Consider the following 14,875-nt stretch of genomic DNA (forward strand, 5'->3'; position numbering starts at 1 on the left):
CTGACCAATGTGAGGTGATACCTCATTGTAGTTTTGATTTGTATTTCTCTAATAATTAATGATATTGAGCATCTTTTCATGTGTTTTTTGGCCATTTGAATATCTTCATGAGTTTCTGTTCTTAAAATGAATCTGAGGATTATTTGTAGTGTTTCCTGAACTGTTAACAAAAAACAAAACAGTTGTAGGAGTAAGTTGTTTTGAAGCAGTTCAGTTCAGTGGCTTATTCGTGTCCGACTCTTTGCAACCCCATGAATCGCAACGCAGCAGGCCTCCTTGTCCATCACCAACACCCAGAGTCTACTCAAACTCATGTCCATCGAGTTGGTGATGCCATCCAGCCATCTCATCCTCTGTCATCCCCTTCTCCTCCTGCCCTCAATCCCTCCCAGCATCAGGGTCTTTTCCAGTGAGTCAACTCTTCACATGAGGTGGCCAGAGTATTGGAATTTCAGCTTCAGTATCAGTCCTTCCAATGAACACCCAGGACTGATCTCCTTTAGGATGGACTGGTTGGATCTCCTTGCAGTCCAAGGGACTCTCAAGAGTCTTCTCCAACACCACAGTTCAAAAGCATCAATTCTTCAGTGCTCAGCTTTCTTCACAGTCCAACTGTCACATCCATACATGACCACTGGAAAAACCATAGCCTTGACTAGATGGACCTTTGTTAGCAAAGTAATGTCTCTGCTTTTGAATATGCCATCTAGGTTGGTCATAACTTTCCTTCCAAGGAGTAAGTGTCTTTTAAATTTCATGGCTGCAGTCACCATCTGCAGTGATTTTGGAGCCCCCCAAAATAAAGTCTGACACTGTTTCCCCATCTATTTCCCATGAAGTGATGAGACCGGATGCTATGATCTTCGTTTTCTGAATGTTGAGCTCTAAGCCAACTTTTTCACTCTCCTCTTTCACTTTCATCAAGAGGCTAAAAGTTCCTCCTCTCTTTCTGCCATAAGGGTGGTGTCATTTGCATATCTGAGGTTACTGATATTTCTCTCGGCAATCTTGATTCCAGCTTGTGCTTCTTTCAGCCCAGCATTTCTCATGATGTACTCTGCGTATAAGTTAAATAAGCAGAGTGACAGTATACAGCCTTGACGTACTCCTTTTCCTATTTGGAACCAGTCTATTGTTCCATGTCCAGTTCTAACTGTTGCTTCCTGACCTGCATATAGGTTTCTCAGGGGGCAGGTCAGGTGGTCTGGTATTCCCATCTCTTTCAGAATTTTCCAGTTTATTGTGATCCACACAGTCAAAGGCTTTGGCATAGTCAATAAAGCAGAAATAGATGTTTTTCTGGAACTCTCTAGCTTTTCAATGATCCAGCAGATATTGGTAATTTGATCTCTGGTTCCTTTGCCATTTTCTAAAACCAGCTTGAACATCTGGAAGTTCATGGTTCACGTATTGCTGAAGCCTGGCTTGGAGAATTTTGAGCATTAGTTTACTAGCATGTGAAATGAGTGCAGTTGTGCAATAGTTTGAGCATTCTGTGGCATTTCTTTTCTTTGGGATTGGAATGAAGACTGACCTTTTCCAGTCCTGTGGTCACTGCTGAGTTTTCCAAATTTGCTGGCATGTTGAGTGCAGGACTTTCACAGCATGATCTTTTAGGATTTGAAATAACTCAACTGGAATTCCATCACCTCTGCTAGCTTTGTTTGTAGTGATGCTTTTCTAAGGCCCACTTGACTTCGCATTCCAGCATGTCTGACTCTAGGTGAGTGATCACACCATCGTGATTATCTGGGTCATGAAGATCTTTTTTGTACAGTTCTTCTGTGTGTTCTTCCCACCTCTTCTTAATATCTTCTGCTTCTGTTAGGTCCATACCATTTCTGTCCTTTTTCGAGCCCATCTTTGCATGAATGTTCCCTTGGTATCTCTAATTTTCTTGAGGAGATCTCTAGTCTTTCTCATTCTGTTGTTTTCCTCTATTTCTTTGCATTGATTGCTGAGGAAGGCTCTCTTATCTCTCCTTGCTGTTCTTTGGAACTCTGCATTCAAATGGGAATGTCTTTCCTTTTCTTCTTTGCTTTTTGCTTCTCTTCTTTTCACAGCTATTTGTAAGGCTTCCCCAGACAGCCATTTTGCTTTTTTGCATTTCTTTTCCATGGGCATAGTCTTGATCCCTGTCTCCTGTATAATGTAATAAACCTCAGTCCATAGTTCATCAGGCACTCTTACAGATCTAGTCCCTTAAATCTATTTCTCACTTCTACTGTATAATCATAAGGGATTTGATTTAGGGATTTAGGCCATACCTGCATGGTCTAGTGGATTTCCCTACTTTCTTTAATTTAAATCTGAATTTGGCAATAAGGAGTTCATGATCTGAGCCACAGTCAGCTCCTGGTCTTGTTTTTGTTGACTGTATAGAGCTTCTCCATCTTTGGCTGCAAAGAATATAATCATCTGGTGATGTCCATGTGTAGAGTCTTCTCTTGTGTTGTTGGAAGAGGGTGTGTGCTATGACCAGTACGTTCTCTTGGCAAAACTCTGTTAGCCTTTGCCCTGCTTTATTCTGTACTCCAAGGCCAAGCTTGCCAGTTACTCCAGGTATTTCTTGACTCCCTACTTTTGCATTCCAATCCCCTATAATGAAAAGGACATCTTTTTTGGGTGTTAGTTCTAAAAGGTCTTGTAGGTCTTCATAGAACCATTCAACTTCAGCTTCTTCAGCGTTACTGTTATTTTCAAGCAGTGCACTTTTAATCAGGTGCTTAAAATGCTTTCCTTGGGAAGCCTCAGTAAACTGTTGTTTAAAAAGTTCAGGACATCAGTTGGCAAATCACAGATCTGTATGTGAACAGGTGTGATTGCAGTGTTACCTTTGGATGCTTTGGCAGGGAGGAGAACACAGGTCCTGCCCTTGCGTAGCCCCTGAGGACTTCTGCTCTTCCAGTCTCTGAACCCCTGAGTCGGTCCTCCCAGTACTGTTTCTAGTGCATATGAGTGAGACTTCTCATTTCCCTGTTTCTTTAAGTTGTAACAGTGTCTGTTTTAAACATAACTGAGGCACATCGAAGCAGGTTGGTAAGGAGACAGGTATACTTTATCAGCGTAAATATACGTGCATTTTGGGAACCATTTAGCCAAAAGCCTGAATTCACCCATTAATATTGATGTCGTTTCTATAGAGCATCTTTGGTATTGTACTGCATAGCTCATTAATCACCGAAGCCATACCATCCTCCCCAACATTTAAGTCGTGTTTTTTCTTTTGTATAGCTAGCCGTGAGCTTTATTGTTGTATTTTTCCTGTTATCAGCTGAATTCTTGAAATTGAGGAACTGCTAAAAATAACTTTGCTTATTCTTTCACTATCTGAAACTGTGATAAACTGGGAGCATGAGAAAGATAAACTATTGCATATTGCTAATCACATTACTGAGCTCTTTGTAAGGAAATTGAAGATAGGTTCTGTTAGCTTGTATAAGTTTGCTATTCAATGAGCTACTGATGTGATTTCTTAGACACAATCTTTTAGGATGTGTCATTCAGACCCCTTAATGCTGAAACCAAAACGTACCTAAATTTGCTCAGTCTGCAGAGTGTTTGTGCCTTGTCATTTATTTCTCACAGCTACCTTTGAAGGTGCCTAGTAGTATTCCTGTTTTATAATGCAGAAATGGATACTTTTAAAAGAAGTTATTGTCTTGCTAAGATAAAATAGCCAGAAATTGTATAGTGCGGGGAGTTAGGGCTCAAATTCAGGTATCTTGATTATGAATCCTGGAGTCAGTCACTATGGCCTGCTTCCTTTCTGTTTACAGTTTATAGACTCCTTCTCCATCTACATTTGAAAAGTATGAATGGGGGCTTCCCTGGTGGCTCAGTGGCAAAGAATCTACCTGCCAATGCAGGAGATGTGGGTTTGGTCCCTGGGTCAGGAAGATCCCCTGGAGGAGGAAATGGCAACCCACTCCAGTCCTCTTGGAGAATCCCATGAACAGAGGAGCGTGCTGGGCTACAGTCCACGGGGTTGCGAAGAGCTGGGCATGACAGCACACAGGCAGCTGCCCAGGATGTGCGGAGTGCTGGGCAGTGCCGTTCCCCTGACTAGATTTATCTTGGTTTTGGAAAATACAGTAATTCTTAAAGTATGTCTAATTAACATGTATTGGATTTATTGTTGTTTCAAGTGAATTAATAGGAACATATTTTTGGAACATATTTTGGTCTTTGTATTTAATACAGTAAGTGTATACAGACACAGTTCAATAAGTAAAAGTTCTCTGGGGTCCTCAGTTTTGTCAGTGTAAAGGGGTTTTGAGGCTGAGAAGTTGGAGCGTTGCTGAGTTCATAATGCTGTTTCATTGAGGCAGCACTGCTGTTACTTTCCCTTTCCCAAATAGGGTGTTTTCCTGCACGATCTGCCATTATCTCATCTGCTGTGTTTTTAAGAGTATTAACCATTAAAAGGCCTTAACTAAGTAAGGGGTTAAAGAAATGCAGCGATCCCAAGAATTGAAGTAGAATTTTCAAGACACTCAGTAGCGACCAGTCAATGACTTGGGAGGCCTATCTAATACTGGGGGACTGAACCCCTTGGGGAGTTAATGGAAGGGACAGAATGATTTGGCTCTTTGTAACCTAGTGAAGGTAAAGGTGACACATCTATTTTAGCTGATGGTTTAAATTTACAGTAAAGATGGTTTCTAGTTGCTACTCATTAACATGGCTGCACAGCGTGGCGCAGGAGCGGCCGAGAGGAGATATCCCATGTCCAAGGTCAGGAGTGCGCAATTGCACCCATCTCACACGCTGGCAAAGTAATGCTTAAAATTCTCCAAGCCAGACTTCAGCAATACGTGAACTGTGAACTTCCTGATGTTCAAGCTGGTTTTAGAAAAGACAGAGCAACCAGAGATTAAATTTCCAACATCCACTGGATCATCAAAAAAGCAACAGAGTTCCAGAAGAACATCTATTTCTGCTTTATTGACTGTGCCAAAATCTTTGACTGTGTGGATCATAACAAACTGTGGAAAACTCTGAAAGAGACAGAAATACCAGACCACCTGACCTGCCCCCTGAGAAACCTATATGCAGGTCAGGAAGCAACAGTTTAGAACTGGACACGGAACAACAGACTGGTTCCAAATAGGAAAAGGAGTACGTCAAGCCTGTATATTGTCACCCTGCTTATTTAATTTATATACAGAGTACATCATGAGAAACGCTGGACTGGAAGAAACACAAGCTGGAATCAAGATTGCCGAGAGAAATATCAGTAACCTCAGATATGCAGATGACACCACCCTTATGGCAGAAAGTGAAGAGGAACTAAAAAGCCTCTTGATGAAAGTGAAAGAGGAAAGTGAAAAAGTTGGCTTAAAGCTCAACATTCAGAAAATGAAGATCATGGCATCCGGTCCCATCACTTCATGGGAAATAGATGGGGAAACAGTGTCAGACTTACTTTATTTTTTGGGCTCCAAAATCACTGCAGATGGTGATTGCAGCCTTGAAATTAAAAGACACTTGCTTCTTGGAGGGAAAGTTATGACCAGCCTAGACAGCATATTCAAAAGCAGAGACATTACTTTGCCAACAAAGGTCCATCTAGTCAAGGCTATGGTTTTTCCTGTGGTCGTATATGGATGTGAGAGTTGGACTGTGAAGAAAGCTGAGCACCGAAGAATTGATGCTTTTGAACTGTGGTGTTGGAGAAGACTCTTGAGAGTCCCTTGGACTGCAAGGAGATCCAACCAGTCCATCCTAAAGGAGATCAGTCCTGAGTGTTCATTGGAAGGACTGATGCTGAACCTGAAACGCCAATACTTTGGCCACCTGATGTGAAGGGCTGATTCATTTGAAAAGACCATGATGCTGGGAAAGATTGAGGGCAGGAGAAGGGGATGACAGAGGATGAGATGGCTGGATGGCATCACGGACTCAATGGACATGATTTTGAGTGAACTCCGTGAATTGGTGATGGACAGGGTGGCCTGGCATGCTGCAGTCCATGGGGTCGCAAAGAGTTGAACACGACTGAGCAACTGAACTGAACTCAGCTTATTAACAAACTTGTAATCAATAAGTGTCCAAGTCACAGCATGGTGAAGCCTGTGGCTTGATCAAGTTCAGTGAGTCTGGGTTTTAAGGATATTGTTGAAAGATTGGAGATCAAGTCCAAGCGTTCTGCCGATTTCTGATTTCACAGATCTAAGTATTGTTCTTTCTGTTCTTATCTCCTTCACTCTGTCCCTCAAACTCTTTGTGCGCTTTCCATGTTTTAAAGTATTTCTTAATTTGAATTAAGGGGTTGTGTTTGAGGGGAAGAAATTCTATTACAGCAGTTTTATGTCAAGTGGAATAATAGAAGGAGTATAGCAAAGCAGATTAAAAAACTTTTTCTTTAAGCATGCATTGGAACATTTTGTTTTTCATGCTGCCTTGTTTACTGACCTGGATAAATGAGGCATATTTGAGAAGCAAGTTAATTTAAAAGTGTTTAAAAGTAGCTGATTCAGCACATGTATGTGCACAGACAGAAATCAAATATGTTAGTTAGATCAGCTCAGTATATGGTGTTGGACACTGCTATTTTTCAGACTTCCCCAGCCAGAAGTGAGTGATCTGGGGTCTCTGGCTGTTCCAGCTGCAACGAGGGCTGAGGGAATCAATATTTCAGGTTCACTTCCAATCCATTTTTTCAGCGGCCAATTACTTGTTGAAAAGCTTGAAAGTATTGATTAACTTAGCAAGTTGAGACTAGTAGATCATTGTTAACAGTAGTGCTGAGGTCTCAGATACAGTTTTAGAAAAATAGCTTCGTATCTGTCTTTACTTGGAATGTGTTCCGTTTTTGAAATCTGTTTTTTAAAATTAGGTCAGTGAAGACCCCACGAGGGGAAAAGGAAATCACTCATGTTTTAATAGTCAGAAAGCATTATGGAAAGAAAAGGAGTAGAGCAAAGCAGATTTTAAGAAAAAAAATTTTTTTAACCCTGCATTGAAGCACTTTGTATTTCATGCTGCGTTGTTTACCAGCTTGGATCAGTTCAGTTCAGTCACTCAGTCGTGTCCGACTCTGCGACCCCATGAATTGCAGCACGCCAGGCCTCCCTGTCCATCACCAACTCCCGGAGTTCACTCAGACTCAACGTCCATTGAGTCCGTGATGCCATCCAGCCATCTCATCCTCGGTCGTCCACTTCTCCTCCTGCCCCCAATCCCTCCCAGCATCAGAGTCTTTTCCAATGAGTCGACTCTTCGCATGAGGTGGCCAAAATACTGGAGCTTCAGCTTTAGCATCATTCCTTCTAAAGAATTCCTAGGGTTGATCTTCAGAATGGACTGGTTGGATCTCCTTGCAGTCCAAGGGACTCTCAAGAGTCTTCTCCAACACCACAGTTCAAAAGCATCAATTCTTCGGCGCTCAGCCTTCTTCACAGTCCAACTCTCACATCCATACATGACCACAGGAAAAACCATAGCCTTGATTAGACGGACCTTAGTCGGCAAAGTAATGTCTCTACTTTTGAATATGCCTTCTAGGTTGGTCATAACTTTCCTTCCAAGGAGTGAGCGTCTTTTAATTTCATGGCTGCAGTCACCATCTGCAGTGATTTTGGAGCCCCCAAAAATAAAGTCTGACACTGTTTCCACTGTTTCCCCATCTATTTCCCATGAAGTGATGGGACCGGATGCCAGCTTGGATAGATGAAGGATATTTGAGAAGTGAGCTTATTTAAAAGCATTTAAAAGTAGCTGGTTTTCTTGTTTAGCATTGACTTAGGGGCTCAGAGGCCAGTTTGTATGTCATTTAATAACTCTGTGGTTTTATGACCAGTTTATTTGTTAGTTGACTCCTGGATTTCCGGTTTCCTCAGGTGATGTGATGGGAGTCAGAGTAGGTAGTTTTTTGCTAAATAATTATAAAACAACCCCTATCTATATGCAGTGCTTTGCAGATAGGGAAGAAACCTAACTCTCAGCGTGGAACTGAGAGGTGGGAATAATGCCGGTGGTAGGACAAATTGGACTGGACTCATAGGAGAGTGAACCAGTGGGAAATCCAAGAGATGAGAGAAGTGATGAACTTTGGAAACTGAGAAGGTAATTGCAGTTTGAAAAAAAATTTTCAGGCTAGTACAACATATAGCGGGGCTTATTCATGTTTAGGGCTATCAGAATATATCGATTATTTATTTATTGAGAATGTGCTTATTGAGTCCCTACTTACTATGTCCTGAATAAATACGTTTTTAAATGAATGAATGGACTCATAGGAGAATGAACCAGTGGGAGATCCAAGAGATGAGAGAAGTGATGAACTTTGGAAACTGAGAAGGTAATTGCAGTTTGAAAAAAAATTTTCAGGCTAGTACAACATATAGCGGGGCTTATTCATGTTTAGGGCTATCAGAATATATCGATTATTTATTTATTGAGAATGTGCTTATTGAGTCCCTACTTACTATGTCCTTAATAAATACGTTTTTAAATGAATGAATGAACACAGTCATTTGATTTAATGAGCCCTGGAATGACACACTAAACTGAACTGATGGAAGGATTTAGACTCATTTCAGAGTCATCCAGTTAGCTTTCCCTTGAAGGCTTTCGCACGTTTGACAGGCTCCCCACCTTCCCCATCATGAGCTGACAGTTTGTTTCTGTCTCTGTGTCGCTGCACTGGTTGCTCTCCTGCCCGAGTATTTCTAACGACAGAGAGTTCATTCCTGTGAGCCTCGGGGCTTATATTTAAAAGATGGTTTTCATAAAATGCTATGATATGTAGGAGTTTATTTTTTATTACATAGTTGGAACAATCTATTTTCTAAGACAGGTGATTAGGCCTCAAGTCTATTAACAGTTTAGAGGATTGGCATTAATTCAGATGTTGCAGATAAAATAGGTTAATATCCTTTCTGTTTTCCTTTTGTATAATACTTCTGTATGCTTATCTCTTCTGCTCTTCAAGCTGTATCTGTTTCTAGAGAAATAGTAATGAATTTTTAAAAGAGCAGTGCCATATGTGACAGTGAATGCTAAAACCAGGGTTTGACATTTATTATTATAGTTGGTAGAAGCTCTTCAAAGGTTAAAGATGTGTTTACTGTCCAAGCACCATTTTAAGTACAGCATTGGAAGTTTTAGAAATCACTGATGGTGCTAGCACCATGGTGGATGTTCTCTTATTTGCACAGTTACTCTCCCACCCCTTTCCCAAACTGTGCTTTTGGGAAAGAAGTCACTGTGTGCAGCCCCCACTGACATAGTAGTGAATTATGCTTCCCTCACTTTAGGCAGAGTATCTACATAAGCTCTTTGCAATTCTGCATGGGAGATTGGTGTCTTCCTCCTCATGTATTAGTGTATTCAATCATTTATATCAGTATGGACTCATGGACAGTTTCTGCTGTATAGCAAAGTGAATCAGCCATTTAATTTGCTTATATTAAAGCTCAACCTTCGTGTTGTAAAATTCTGTGAGTTTTGACAAGTGCATAATGTCATGTTTGCACTACTACACTATTATATACAACAGTTTCATCCTGTAAGCCCCCTGTACTACATCTGTTCATCCTTCCCCACACCCCCAATTTCTTGGCAACCACTGATCTTTTACTTTCTCAACAGTTTTGCCTTTTATAGAATGTAATTGAAATCGTATAATCGGTCGCATTTTCACACTGATTTCATTCACTTAGCAATAAATACTTAACATTTCTCCATTTTGTGCGTTTGGCCACCAAACATGTTATCATCTAGAAGTTTTGCATTTTGCATAGTCTGTGATCCATTGTGAGTTAATTTTTTTTGAAAGATGTAAGGCCTGTGACTAGATATTGCTTTTTTTTGCATCTGGATGTCCAGTGTCTGTATCAAAGTGTCTGTACCATTTTGCATTCCCACCTTTAGTGAATGAGAATTCCTGTTACTCTGCATTCTCACCAGCATTTAATATTCAGGTTATTGGATTTCAGCTATTCTAATAGCTGTGTAATACTCTGTTTCTTTAAAAAAGTTTCAGTTTCCTAACAACAAATGATATTGAACGTCTTTTTATTTTTTGAATATCTTTTTGTATTCATGTTTGGCATCTGTACATCATTGGTGAAGTGTCTCACTAGATATTTTGCCTGGTTTTAATTGAGTTGTTTTCTCATTGGTGAATTTTAAGAGTGCTTTTTTTTTTTTTTTTTAATATTAAGAGTGCCTTTTTTTTTGAATACTAGTTCTTTCTGGGGCTTCCTGGTGGCTCAGAGGTTAAAGCATCTGCCCGGAGATATTTTGCAAGATTTTCTCCAGTCAGTGGCTTGCCTTTTTATTCTCATAACAGTGTATTTCACACACTCGAGGTTTTTAATTTTAGTGATTTCCAGCTTGACATTTATTTCCTTCGTGGATTGTGCTTTTTGGTGTTTTATCTAAAAACTCATTGCCATACCCCGGGTCTCCTAGATTTTCACCTACGTTATCATCTAGAAGTTTCACATTTTACATAGTCTGTGATCCATTGTGAGTTATTTTTTTTGAAAGGTGTGAGGTATGTGACTAGATACTGCTTTTTTTTTTTTGCATCTGGATGTCCAGTTGGTGCAGTACCTTTTGTTGTACAGACTGATCTTTCTCTCTTGAATTATCTTTGCTTCTTTGCCAAGGGGCAGTTGACTATATTTATGTGGATTTTGTGTTCTGTTCTGTTGTTTCATTTGTTCTCACCAGTATCACACAAGCTTGATTATTGTGGCTTTATAGTAAGTCTTGATGTCAAGTGGTTTCAGTCTTCCGACTTTGTTGTTCTTCAGTATTGTGTTGGTATTCTGACTCTTTTTCCTTTCCAGATAAGCATTAGAATTAATTTGCCAGTATTCACAAAATAAGTTGCTGGGGTTTTGATTGAGATTGCATTCAGTCTGGAGACTTGGCTTGGGAAGGATGGACATCTCAGTCAAAATGAACATATAATATTTTCCGTTTGTTTATGTCTTTTTTGATTCCTTTTGTCATAGTTTTGTAGTGTTTTGCATATGGATTCTGAATATATTGTTAGATTTATACTTAGGTGTGTAAGTTTTTTTGGTCGTTTTGTAAATGGTGTTGTGTTTTTTAATTTCAAATTCCAGTCACTGCTTGTATATAGGGGAGCAGTTGCCTTGCATATCAACCTTGTGTCCTATAATCTGCTTGTAATTGCGTATTAGTTTCAGTTTTTGTTGTTGATTCTTTGAAATTCTCTACATAGTATGTCATGCCATTTGTGAAACAGCTTTTTTTTTCTCCTTTTCAGTGTGTATGAATATCTTTTATTTCCTTTTCTCATATTATTACACTGACTAAGATTTCCAGTCTGATGTTGAATAGAAGTAATGAAGGTGGATATCATTGTCTTGTTCCCCGTTTTAGGGGAAGATGGTCCAGTTTCTTACAGTTGAGTATGATGTTAGCTGTGGATTTTTTTGTATATGTTCTTTACAAAGTTGATGAAGTTTCTCTATTCATAGTTTGCTGAGAACTTTTAGTCATGAATGGGTGTGGGATTTTGTCAGATGTGTTTTCTTAATCAATCAATATAATCATACTTTTCTTTTAGCCTATTTTGATGGTTGGATTACATTAATTGCTTTTCTTTTTTAAATTCTCTAATATTTGAACCAACCTTGCATATCTGGGGTTAATCCTATTCTGTCATAGTGTGTAATTCTTTATATACATTGTTGGGTTTGATTTGCTAATATTTTGTGAAGATTTTTCCTTCTGTGTTTATAAGATACTGTTACGTAGTTTTCCTGTCTTGTAATGTCTTTTTCTGGTTTTATTGTTAACAAACCTGCTTTTTTCATTCTCCTTCATTCCCTTCTAGCCTTTTTCCATATACGTTCTCTGTGACTTTGAGTGTGTGAATATGTTACACAAGTTTTCTTATTAATATATTTGTTCAGTTAAATTGTTCATCTCTAACATTATTCAGTTTCTGACAAAGCATTTTCTTACGGTGCTCCATAATTTTCACTGTATGGTTTTCATTTAATAACAGTTACATTTAAATTCATATTGAATTTTAAAATGAGAAATATCATAAATTATTTATAGAAAATAGTTATATTTTGAAATCTCTAGAAAAATTTGTGGCATTTTCTCCTGTGGGATTATAGGTACATTAAAATGATGGAAGGGGATAACTTTTCACTATCCTTTGGCTAATAGGGAGAAATGTCATAGCTCTTTGTGTTTACGCAGGAACTTGTACCTAGAAAAAATTATGAGCTCATGTGCCTTATGAACACAAGAGTGGTCATAGACCAGGCCTGGCTGGCAGCTAAGGATAGTTCTCCTGTTCGCACTTAGCCCTCACTTTTATGTTATCCATCTTTCTCTCATTCATCATTTCTTTCCCAGCTTTTGCATGGAACAGAAAAAAATAAGTTGAAAAAAACGTTAACTTGATTGTTCTCTGTTGTTACATCAGTTTTCTACAACTAAAAAGTTTTGCAGGATATGACTCTTCTGAGAGTCAGAAGATAGTGGCAAAAAAGAAGAAATTTTAGGAGTTACTCAGCTGAATAAAATACAAATAGAAAAAGTTAATTATTAATATTTTCTAATATAAAGATAAAAGTGACAAGCTGTTTCTATGTCTACTTTTTCACAGACAGAGAATTCCCCTAATGGACCAGATTGTGGTTATGGCTCCTTTCACCAGCAGTACTGGCTTGATGGGAAGATCATTGCTGTGGGGGTGATTGACATTCTTCCATTCTGTGTATCGTCTGTATATTTGTACTACGATCCCGATTATTCATTTCTGTCTTTGGGTGTCTACTCTGCGCTCCGGTAAGATTGCTTTTGACATTTGTAATGGTTCATATAGAACTTCAAATATTTTTTCATTTGATTATATTTTATTATATAACAGTAGAAATTCTGTTAGATAGTACATAATTTGTTGCTCTTGTAGTCTCTTGTATATTCTTATTTAGATATAACACTTTTAGAACTGAGGCCACAATGTGTGTGTGTGTGTGTGTGTGTGTGTGTGTGTGTGTGTGGTGCTTCAGTAGTGTCTGACTCTTTGCGACCCCCATGGACTTTAGCCCATTAGGTTCCTCTGTCCATGGGATTCTCCTTTTCTTCCACCAGGGGATCTTTCTAACCCAGGGATCAAACCCACAGCTCCTACATTGGCTTTTGTCTGATGGTAATTCCCTTTTTAAGGTATCCATCTTATCTAGTGTTTGAGAAGTCATTGCGATGCTTTTGCTGTTTAGTTTATGCATTTATTTAAGCTCCCCTGTCAGAGCCGCTCAGTGGTTTTTAAATGTTACATTATATATATATTTATTTTTTGTCATCCCTGTTTTGTGTGTATATATCAGTTCAGTTCATTCGCTCAGTTGTGTCCAACTCTTTGCAATGCCATGAATTGCAGCACACCAGGTCTCTCTGTCCATCACCAACTCCCGGAGTTTAGCCAAACTTATGCCCATTGAGTCGGTGATGCCATCCAGACACCTCATCCTCTATTGTCCCCTTCTCCTCCTGTCCCCAATCCCTCCCAGCATCAGGGTCTTCTCCAATGAGTCAGCTCTTCACATGAGGTGGCCAAAGTATTGGAGTTTCAGCTTCAGCATCAGTCCTTCCAGTGAACACCCAAGACTGATCTCCTTTAGGATGGACTGGTTGAATTTCCTTGTAGTCCAATGGACTCTCAAGAGTCTTCTCCAACACCACAGTTCAAAAGCATCAATTCTTCGGTGCTCAGCTTTCTTCACAGTCCAACTCTCACATCCATACATGACCACTGGAAAAATCATAGCCTTGACTAGATGGACCTTTCTTGGCAAAGTAATGTCTCTGTTTTTTAATATGCTATCTAGGTTGGTCATAACTTTCCTTCCAAGGAGTAAGTGTCTTTTAATTTCAAGGCTGCAGTCACCATCTGCAGTGATTTTAGAGCCCCCCAAAATAAAGTCTGATACTGTTTCCCCATCTATTTCCCATGAAGTGATAGGACCAGATGTGTATATATACATATTATAATTAATTAAACGTTACATGAATCTGACATAAATGAACTAAAGCCCTCTGAGTCTGTTGGAAGAAATGTACAATTGTATAAAGTATATAGAACAGGACCAGGGAGTCCCTGACTGTCCATTGACTCTATGACCTCATCCAAAGATGGTTTCGTTTTTATGTCCATTGCTGCAAATGTATGCAACATAGCACACATGTTTTTAGGTGCATTATCCTGATGATAAAAAGAGTGGGGTCTTGTCTCATGAAAATAATTTATTTTTATTTTTATTCTTGCCTGTCTGTGTGTATATGCGGTAGAGGAAGGAGGAGGATTGAGAGTTTGTCTGGTGCTTGTCTCTTTTTTCTCCTTGTTTGTCATTGAATCACTGTTTTCTCTTTGTTTTTCCCATTGTTTTGTCTGATGGTCATGATTTTCATATCAAGGTAATACATACTTTGAGATTATTTTATTTATTGTATATGTGCTTTTCTCTGAATTATGAAAGTATCAGGGTTGATTTTTTTTTAATTCACTGATTGATTTAAAAAGAAATATGGTCCATAGCTGATTTTTTTATGTTTTTTGGTGGCCTACATACTGATATTTTCAACATGACCTGACCTATCTCTCAATACCACATTATATAGGAAATTTTAAAAATACAGTGTTTACAACTGATCCCTAGTATAATCTTTTATTTGTCTTATTTATTTAATTGCATTTTGTATAAAACTAATTAAAAACTATTCAGGACTCTATGGTATCTTTGTGATTCTGTGAAATTAGAACTGATTGTTTAAAAGCATTCATATTTTGTAACTTTGAAAGTGCATATTTCAGAAAAGTTACTTTTTCTTTGTACCAGAATTATTCAGTACTTCGAAATTATTGCCA

At 38.9% G+C, this 14,875-nt stretch overlaps 1 protein-coding gene across 7 annotated transcripts in view; it reads left to right on the forward strand.

Annotated features, from left to right (window-relative positions):
• The window catches only part of ATE1 (arginyltransferase 1), a 164,964-nt gene that overhangs the window by 60,449 nt on the left and 89,640 nt on the right, over positions 1-14,875 (forward strand). For all 7 annotated transcript variants that reach the window (XM_018041398.1, XM_018041399.1, XM_018041397.1 and 4 more), the window contains exon 9: positions 12,614-12,795. In XM_018041398.1, the coding sequence (XP_017896887.1) occupies positions 12,614-12,795 (182 nt within the window). The remainder of the gene's footprint in view (positions 1-12,613; positions 12,796-14,875) is intronic.

The sequence above is a fragment of the Capra hircus genome, chromosome 26 (genome assembly GCF_001704415.2).
Source record: "Capra hircus breed San Clemente chromosome 26, ASM170441v1, whole genome shotgun sequence".
NCBI classification, from domain to species: domain Eukaryota; kingdom Metazoa; phylum Chordata; class Mammalia; order Artiodactyla; family Bovidae; genus Capra; species Capra hircus.